This window comes from Colias eurytheme, chromosome 3, assembly GCF_061535395.1.
Source record: "Colias eurytheme isolate Ceu_HAF_F1 chromosome 3, ilColEury1 Martin Lab GWU primary, whole genome shotgun sequence".
NCBI classification, from domain to species: domain Eukaryota; kingdom Metazoa; phylum Arthropoda; class Insecta; order Lepidoptera; family Pieridae; genus Colias; species Colias eurytheme.
In genome coordinates, this window is record NC_142982.1 from 5,560,257 (window position 1) to 5,571,037 (window position 10,781).

Genomic DNA, 10,781 nt, shown 5'->3' on the forward strand with positions numbered 1-10,781 from the left:
AGTTGAATGATTTGAATATAAATCAGTGTACGTTCATAGAAACTTGCAGATATTAGTCTGCCCACAAATCACTGTAAGTGAAGTCCCGTGTTCCCTAGTGGGGGCTAGGGTAATTGAATTCAGGTTATATTCAATGTATTTTTGTAAAGGGTGACTTGTGTAACTAGATTAATAAGACGGCTTACATAATATGATATCTGATTTTTATGTGTAACTTTATTGGCAAAATAATGTCGCGTCTATACGAATTTCCTTTTTGAAACCATAAGTAAGTATTATAAGAACGGTTTGCAAGTAAAATCTGAAAAATATATATTTTAACTCAACAAAAACTCTTAACGTTAAGCTTTATATAGAATTTAATGAGAGTAAATTAAATACCAAATTCTCCTAAAATAGCTCAGTGCAAGTAAAGCAGTTTTCTGGAAGCTTAAATATATCGTATGCCCACATTTTGCTCGACGCCACTTAGCTTTCGTCCTTATATAATCCGGTTAAGAGACCAATTTATATAAAAGAGCGTAGCATATACGATTCATGAATAAGAACTGCTTGATCCTAATATGCTACATACTGTATCTCTAAACACCTTTTTTAGAAAATTGATATTCTTGTTTTTAAAACGTTCCAGAACATTTGAGAAATTTAGTTGAAACTTGTAAAATTCGAGACAGGAACATTTAACCTTGACGCTGAGTTCTACTTTGTTGAATATTTAATGCTTTCCCAGATTAAAGAATTTTTATGTAAACGCTTGCCAGAGTTTTTGCAGGTACTTGGCGAAATTGCATTAAAGTATTAAATTAATGAATAAAACATTCTCTCGACACATAAACTCTGTAATAATTAGTATAACTTTTCAAAAAATGTTCATAATATCTTCTTAATTATCAACCTTTTATTTGTTTCCACGACAGGAATAACGAGCCTCTTTTGAGAATTCACAAATAGTAAGCAATATACACACAATGCAATTTGTTTCGTCTAGAATATACTTTATGTACACAAAAACTCTGTGTGCACCGGATTTTATAAAAATACGAACACTGAAACCAAACTATAGCACTGAGTTTCGTTCAAAAAGGTTACGCTACAAAAAACCTGAATAAACTTCATTCGCTTGGGAATATCGGGAATTTTTTCAGAATCAATAACGCAAACTGTTTAATGAATAAATGTAATCAATTTCAATTCAACGTTAATGAATCGTGTAATCGCATTATTAGCGTAGGTATGCATGACTCAACGAATGCGTTTATAAAAGAAATTGAAAGCGCATTGGAAAATATAAACGTAGAAACGTAGGTATCTATAAAAGACTGGCAGGCTAATAGAAAAAAGATCAAAAAATTAAAGGCTATAAAAATGCAATAGATTTACCTTTTCGATATTTCGATATAAATATTCAATCATTAAAAATTGAATTTATTATTAACTTGTAGTTTTATAGAGATAAACTACGGCATAACTATGAAGAAATGTGTAACATATGAACACTCCCATGACTATTTCTGCTCGTTAATCACGATCGCGTATCACACACGTTACAAAAAGGGAACTGGCATTTGTTTTAACTTCATTCATCGCACGAGGCAGCTTTGTTCCTGTTTTGTATCACAGACATTGATTAACACAATAGACTTATCTTAAAATAAATGTTACTATGTAACCGGCTCGTAGAACCACATCTATTTGGTATATAGTCGTATTTATATGACAATGTAAGCTTTTATTATAACAATATCTACTTATATAAAGCAAAACGCGATACTATGCGATAACAAAATCCTAGTTGCCATCAGACAATAATGAATGTGACCACAAAAAATTGGTAGAGCAATTATTAAATATTCTATGTAGATTGATAAAAGGAATACAAAGCCTCATCAAATATGAATTTAAAAATCGTTTTCTCATATTGAGGCTATAGGGAAATCATTAAAGCTGCGTCACCAACAAATAATAATGTCGAAACGAACGATAAATGATGTTTTGCGATCAACTCATCGTGTTAGCTATTGTTACGTTTTGAAATCTTTGATATATACAGTACCCACTACTCCAAGGCTTTAGGCAATACATATATTTTGACAATGAGTTTTGGCATTTTATATTATGTAAAGATATTTTTCTCAAAATATTTTATTGAAACATCACTCAATGTTTATAATATGTGCATAATAATTAGTTCATACACGTAAATTTGATTGGTTGCGTTTAGTAGCGTTGCTCTTGAATTCACCCTATTCATTAAGAACAATCATTTTAAAGTACATACTTATAACATTTTATATCATATTTTCTAGGTACCATAAATGAAATTGAATCACTCAATAACCTTATTACTTTGAAGCAAAGCAGTGACGCAAAATACGTTTCGTACGTAATGCCGTAATGGAGATGTATTTTTGATGTAAAAATTCCAAAAGTAGCAAAATAAATGTGTTGACATTTCTTTTATAACCGTACCTTATTAATATCAACGTCTCAACCACCACAATAAATTTAATTCTATTTCATATCTAGGGTACACAAAATAAAGTGTGGGTATAAATATGATTTCTGAAAATGTTTGCACGGTATAATACTTTCAATATTAGTTACCATTCCATTACAATAAAAAGACCCCAGGCTTTCCACTCAAGTTAAGCCCTCATATACGTAACTGATCACGTATTTCATTCTTGTACCAATAAGTCATCTTGTGTGCTTTTAAATTTTTGTTGTTCATCGCTCTAAAGTAACATATAGGAAATTGTGGTTCTAAAATATCTTCTCAAGCTGTTGGTTAAATCTTAAAATTGATTAACCATGTGATATTCGGAAAATGTAATATTTTCGTTTTATATTTGGCAAATATGATCCTTAATTTACATGTGTAACTGTTAGAAATTTATTATTAGATTTACCTCACACTTCAGATGATATTTTAGCAATATATAACGAGTTCTGTGATCGCTCACGCAAAAACCCTTTAACCTTTCACCATACCTCAAAATATCATGAGTAATATTACTTATATTACAAAGATCAAAGTTTAAGACGATGTGAGGATACCCGAAACTTAGCATCCAATATTAATGAACTACGACATATTTGAAAATGACTACCCATTTAATAAATAACTAAAGCGAAAACCCATGAATATCAATAATGATAAGTGACTTTATAAAAAAGCATAGAAGCTTTGCTTTTGATTTCCGTAAAGTTTAAAGAAGCATCTAAAAATCAACACATAACATCTTATACAAATATAATAAAAAAAAAATCATAATGTAGGTGATAGAAGTGATCAGACATCCAACGGAGAGAGCAGAGAGCGGTCGCGGCTCTGGCTCCGGGTCTGCTCCCGCTGACGAGGAGCGCTACAGAGAACTAGTTAAGGAGAACGAAGAACTGCAGAAACTTATTGCTCAGGTCAGTTACGTTGTGTTTAATATGTAAGTTTTGCATTTGAACTATTTCTTTCTTAATTAAATCCATAACTCTAGACAGAATCCGCTTAGAATTTATTTCAGAGGGTTTTTCAGAAAAGAGATCAATATGAATTGCCTTTTTGATTTTGAACATTGGACTTTTTGCGTACACATCAAAGGAAAAATCTATAGATGCTCACAGTAGTGACGTAGTGAAGTTGGAGGATTACAGAGCATTTGGTCATTAGTGCGAATGTATTCTTTGCTAATTGCTCTCCATACCAACGCCTGCTTAGTTTGTAAGTCTTCGTCGATATTCGCTTACGAAGCTTAAATTGGGACAGGAGAATATTTGAATAAATGTATATTCAAATGGCTAGTTTGAACTAATCCCATTAGTACACATACGAATCTACATCAGCATATTGTAATAGAATATAATATCTCGATTTTCACTTTCAAACAAAAGAATCTTCTACGAAACTCCGAGAACGCGACTTAAATTTACAGTGAACGTGGCAATAGTTTCCGATTCATACATGATATAGGGCCCAATGCTTTGTCTTCTGAGTCGATATCGTTTCCGCAAAGTAAATGTCTGTGGTAAAAAGTAATGGCCGCTGGCTGGACCGAGCACATTTAATCTTGAGACGCTACAATTTAAGTTTTATACCCTTGTGCATTCTTGCGCCATCTCCAAGTTGTAGAATTAAAATGGATTCCTCCAAGAGCTAACAATGTTCAACTTTAAACTCTAGTAGTTGGCGCTAGATTTCGATTTTTACTCCCCTTTCTTTTACTTGTAACAATCTGAAATAACCCACCACCGCCAGTTTTTAATTACTTTTCTCGTTAGCATTTTCGCCAGTACACATATTAAACTAGGTGCCCTGACGGTGAGCATTTTTTCCTAAAACTTGCGTCTTTTTCATTAATAAAAATTTTCCTTGCATTTTTTCATTAAAACGATAAATGCACATTCGTATGCTATTAATGCAGCATTATAATATAGTAGCTAGACCAATGGGACTAATAAATGTTTATCAAAAGCCACTTAGTTTAACAAAACTAGCGTACAAATTAGATATATTGCAAGCTTAAAAAGTAAATGATACCAAAATTCGCGCTTTTTGGACTGAAGCCAATTGCCGTATTAATCCTATTAAGTGTGGAAGTGCCAGCATTACTATTTCATTTTTTAATTAAAATTATTTTATATTAATAGACCTCTTGCGTCGAGCCAAGCCATGCAATTTTTCCTATCATACATGTTGTGTATTATATAAAAAATTCCTGATTTTCATTAAAAACAAATGAAATCAGTGGGTAGGGTTGGTACGGCAAAAAATATATATAGGAATCAATATAATATCTAGTAAACCCTTGTAACAATTCTTAACAATAAATTCTAACAGACAACTATTCAATTCAATTAAATTATAATATTTGATCTTTCAATTTCCGAAACAAATAGTGTATAAGTGAAGACCCAAACATATTAGATCTGAATTTATTTCGTGATCAAATTTCCTTCATTTTATTCAGAGTTGACATAAATCCGATTCAATTTCCGAAACACTATCAGCTGTAGATCCCTTTGCGGCTAAGGCAGTTAGGAGGGAAATAACATTGGCTTATTTATAACTTTTTTAGCAATGCGCTTAGGGATTAAGGGGATTTTTTTTTCAAACTATCCTATTACATGAACATATCAGCTAAACTACAAACAGTACGTATAATAAAATAGCCTGTCTAGGCATAATCTGTAGAAAGCTAAAAAACGTTTAAAATTAAATATTTTATTTCTTAGAATCCTAAGTGATCGAACTCTTGACTTCAAACCATATTATGATATAATTGTAGATTTATGAGTCTCATACACCTTTGAACTCGTTTTTCCAAGAATATTAGAGCAAATTATATTTTGCAAGTGACTTCTCAGAATATTTGATTGGGAAAAAATACAACTAATGTTCTTTTAGATATAATATCTATCAAATAATGTTATTTCTAATTTATTTAATATATTATTATGAATATAAAAGTTACTTGTGCCTTTATAAATACAAAACAAAAACCCAGTTTTATATTCGAACTGAGATTACTTCACAAGAAACAATGGGTTCACATTTAAAACTTTTCGCGAATTTTCTGCTAAAGTTGAATCACTGTTGCTCAGCGTTGCATGCCTCTTTTTTACTGGAAAATAATTTAAAAATAGTTATTTATGTATGGTAGGATAATGCTCCTATTCAGATTTGCCCTCAATTTGGAATAATTCTTCAAAATATTAATAAAAGCCATACAAAAATCTTTACATTGACTTCAACTTTGCAAAATTATTTTTTAGTACGATACAAAAATAATACTTACTTATCAACACTTGCTTCAAAACTGGTTGTGTGTATTCAAAACATAGATATACTTTAACATATCTACTAATAATTATACTATGAATTTTAAAAGTGTTGCAAAGAAAGTGATTATTGAATAGGATTTCAATTTTGTGTTATATTATAACTGAATGCTTAGTCACGTGATAACAGAATTTAGGGCTACGAGACAAATAATGCTTTCTTTCATTCATTCTCCATGAGTTTAATCATCTTTTTATAATATAAAAACGCAAATTCGATCCAACTTGTACATGTAAATCATTTCGCAAAGCATTCCTAGACGTATGCTACGCGGCACGTATAGTTTAGCACTCAGCTTGAAGTGGAGGGGATCTATTTGAACGAAATAAAGGCGAACTTGCCGTAAAACATTGAAGGACACCGCTAGACTTACGTGCTGCGTCTAATACATTACAAACATGTAATCAAATTTTGTTCACAGAAAGAAGAACGTATTCGCGTACTGAAACAGAAGTTGGCAGAGCGCGAGGCGGCCGCTGCGGACGGCGTGACGCAAGGTACGGGCGGCGGAGTCATCGCCGACTTGGCCACGGCCACCTCAGACTATGGCACTTCAACCAATTACACGCGGTCCTCCCGCGCCTCTGTGTCCGATCTAGACTTCTCTGAGAGCTACCTATAAACTTACCTACCTCACATTTCACTGCATTCATTGATATAATAAGTAATAACCAGTTCATTTGCGAAATATCCAGTCGGCTTGCGCCGTTCTAAAGTTGATATTTTCTTTGCAAATGCATGGCTTTGATTTTCCAGTTAATTTTATAAAAACATTGATTTTTACTTTTAATGCAAATAACGCAAAGTATAATCAGCATACTTTTTCTTTTTAAGTGCTTAGTATTCTCTACAATACATTTTATTTATACATGTTACAAGCAGACAGTAATAATGGATATAAACACACTAAAATAGTACCAAAATTTTATGCACACACACCCATGATACACGACGTATCTTTATCACAGTTGTTAGATAAATATTTTATTTACAAGAATCAAATTCCATGCACAATTTAAAAATCGATACGTAATCACATTCAAATGTTGTAATGTTTGATTTTATTTTACTTTTGTCTATTAAGATTCTTAAAAAGGAATATTATTTCCTTTTCCTACACCTTAAATAAAAAATTACGGTACTAAATTTATAGATAATTGGATATATTAGGTTAAATCAAAAACTTCTTCAAATTCCCCGTCATTAAGATAATAATGTAGTAATTGTCGTTTATACAGAATATTTAAAACAACCTATATTCAGTTCTAATTTTAGTAACTGTTAAATTGATACAACGAAGCTATTTGGATACATTATAACTTACCTAATATTTATTTAATTCCCATGTTAAATTGCAATCTCACACATTGTTTAATTTATTTTATCTTTAGCACAAAAATAGTAGATCTGCAAAATTGTAATGTTTTAAAGTTTCGATTTATGCCTTATTTCGTGATTGTTTCGAATCCAGTTTTGATTTAACAATTTATACACTCCACTTGGTAATTTGTAATATTGTCTTTTAAATGTTTGAAACCTATTTTCCCTACTAAATTTCACTAAATTTTACCCCGTTTCTACCTCACAGTCATTATTTGTGACAATCGCACATGTGACGTGTTTGTATATAACATACTTCGACTCTTACTAGACTGACTTAGCCGTACTTTTAGAGTTAATATTTCAAGCTTTTAAAAGTTTAAGTAACACTTCTAGCTGCTACTTCAAACCTTTAATCGTAATTGTAATAGAATAGCTCCCGTTATATCGCTGGTCGATCATAGGATAATGATTTTTTAATTTGTCACTACAACGATTATACGATTTAAATGCTTTTAAAATAAATATAACAATGTTAAAAGCACCTTCATTATATTTGACACTTTTACTTACTATAATTGGCACAAATTTTAATAACTAGTCAATAGGTAGAGAAGATCGTTAATAATTAATTAATGATAAATGTTATGTACTTGTAGATAAACTAATAGAAATTAAATTATATTTACATTTATTTGTATTCATTTACGCCATATAAGTTGTGTTGTTGTTGTTGTTTTTGATTCATGCAGTCAAATCTCGTTAGTGCATAAATTCTGTTGAATTATTTAATTAGAAATTATGAGTTGATTGTAAATAATATACTTAAGTTTATTAGAAAAATAAATAAATTAATAAATAATTGGTTATATTTTTTTTCAAAATTGAATCATTTTATGAGGAGAAAAAGATCATTACAAAGGGAAAAAGATAAAAATTCAAATTGGAACGTAAGTATTGTATGTATTCCGTTCCCTGTAGTCATGTGTTGTTAACCCAAAATTGCATGACCATCCCCCACCGTGCACTTCCTACAAACAATGTGTTTTTGGCATTCCAACTGTTAGCACGTTATAACTTTAAATCGTTTTATTTGACCATAATTTTAATAAAATACATATCTCACTTGTCGCTAACTATTTAAACGCCACTCGAAAACGGTATGTTATTCTCTTCTGCTTTACAACCCTTGATGAACTGGCATCGCTCCAGCTAGTCAATCGCTGAATAGCGCTATTGTGTAAAGAAAACATATTTACTATACAGCCATGTTACCTAAGGTTATAAATTCTTTAAGTAATTTACGCGTCCAAATTGTTTCGAAACAATTGAAGCGAATAAAACTAAATGAACTCTTCAAGCATGGCATCTCAAGACAATATAGCCTACTTTCCTCCGCAGCGAACGAGCATCATACGTTTAATGATAACTACCACAGATAACTACGACCGTTTAAAAGGCAACATAAATAATACCTTTGTATTTAGTTCCAGCTGTAAAAAACGCAATGGTAACGAGATTTCCTTGCATGAATATTTTATTAAGACACAATGTTTGATTATATATATTGCTTTTAGCAGGTTTCATTTACATGATATTTTTGCTGACATTTTGTTTGGTGTGCTAACTTCTAGATTTGTTGACTTCTATCGCGTACTAATATTCTAACTGTGTTTTCTTTTTCAAATAGAATAGCTTACTACGATGTTTAAAATTGTATCTTTATTAAAATGTTCTTTTTCTCTCTCGACAGATGTTCAAGACGAACACATCTGATCGCCCGCAAGGCAACCTTCAATTATTATGTGACTTTAAATGTAATATGTAGCTATTTGTAAATTATTGTTAAAACTATTAAAATTATAGTAGAAAATTGTTTTATGAAATCAATTATCTAATAATAAGAAATAAAGTGTTCTTATATAATTAGACGACTGGTTATGCGTTAGATGTACCTATTTATCGTATGATTTTAGTTTAATAGAATATTTATACCTGTTGTAATATAATTTCATTTTATTTTTGCACAAAATGATACTGTAATTAATTTTAGTCATACCGGCTGTTGGTCATTTATGGTATTAATTGTATAATATCAATTCATTTTTTTACGTACGTTTAGAGTTGTTACACAAATCTTAAAATGTGTTTATGATCAACCTTCTTCCTAATACTAAATTAATAAATATAACGAAATACTACTTGCCATTTAAATAAGATATAATCAGTTCAAAAACATTATATTTACTGTTATCACCTACCTTAGATTTGAAATACATTCAAAGTTGAGATAAGGATGTTTTTTTTATATAACATATCACACGAAGTAGGTACGTGTTATCAAATACAAATTAAATATAAATTGTTAAAACCTATTACTTTCAGAAACATTTATGGCTCTGTTCCAGTGATATCGGATGCCAAAGGAATGACGAAACTATAGTGTAAATAATAGAGTAATAAGAAATAAATATTCTTGAATTCCTTTTTATTAGGTAGATTTAGTGTGAAGCGTGAACCCACAAATCAAACTACTTAGATGTTTAAATTAATGAAACTGTTAAAAGCACTGCCAATTAATACATTATAGTATTGAATTTAAGAAACAACATTAGATCTAGATACCAGTTAATTATTATTTTTAAATCTTTCTCTTTTGTTATAATCGCAAAAGAAAATCGATTCTAGATAATTTAGGCTCAAATTATGCATTCATAAATTAAGCTCATTCGTGCATTTTTTTATACTTACGTGATTTTCAAAGCTTTACAAAGTAGTAATTTAGCTTTTAATACATAATTTTAATTTCTTACTATAGGTTCCAATCTAAAAAAATCGCCTTTATATTACTAAATAGTTTCTTTTACACTTATCTATTTGCATAAATAATCCAACATTCACGTTTCGTGACCTAATTGTTTTATTATCGTAAAAACACTGTAAATTGTTAGAAAAAACCTAATTACAATATAAACATATTATTTTATGTATGGTAGGTATTCTGATGGTGACATTTGTACTTGTTGAGTTGTGGATTAAAATAAACTAAAAGATAACTCAACGAAGTAGCATTATGTTCAATATATTAAATGAACTTTAAGCTCGCTTGTTACGTAGAACCACCTAATGAAGATAATATTATTTCAAGCGAGCCTAAAACTGCGAATAAGTATTGTACTTTGCTGTTAGAACAAAGTTGGCAGAAAACATAATATATCAGCATATTATATATATTCTGGATACACCCAATAACAAAGATAATTTGAGTATAAACAAATATTTAGTACAGAATAATCCTATAAATAAACCAACCCACAGTATAATCATATTATCACAAATAGTAGTGTGATTCCACTGAGCTTTTCTTGGAAATCGGAAAAACCAAATCTCTTTTGGCCGATGTTCAAATCCACATTCGTTACCGAAAAAAGAAACATTACATTTCAAATGCTCTATTCCTCTATGTGGCTTCTTTTTAATGTATTTACAGTTTATCTATAGATACATGTATTATAATGTAATTACCTTACCCTATAATTACGTTCAACAACTTTACTTTTAATGAATATTTAATTGTTTAACATTAAGATATCTACGAATTGAACACATGATGAAATCATTACTATTA

The 10,781-nt window shown here is 30.3% G+C and overlaps 1 protein-coding gene across 1 annotated transcript in view; it reads left to right on the plus strand.

The window, feature by feature from the left end:
* GABA-B-R1 (gamma-aminobutyric acid type B receptor subunit 1) overlaps positions 1–10,179 on the plus strand; it is a 95,164-nt gene extending 84,985 nt beyond the window's left edge. The window contains exons 14-16 of the mRNA XM_090119610.1: positions 3,280–3,417; positions 6,255–6,330; positions 8,907–10,179. Coding sequence (XP_089975736.1) covers positions 3,280–3,417; positions 6,255–6,330; positions 8,907–8,929 — 237 coding nt within the window. The 3' untranslated portion in view covers positions 8,930–10,179. The remainder of the gene's footprint in view (positions 1–3,279; positions 3,418–6,254; positions 6,331–8,906) is intronic.
* Positions 10,180–10,781: the final 602 nt, after the last annotated feature.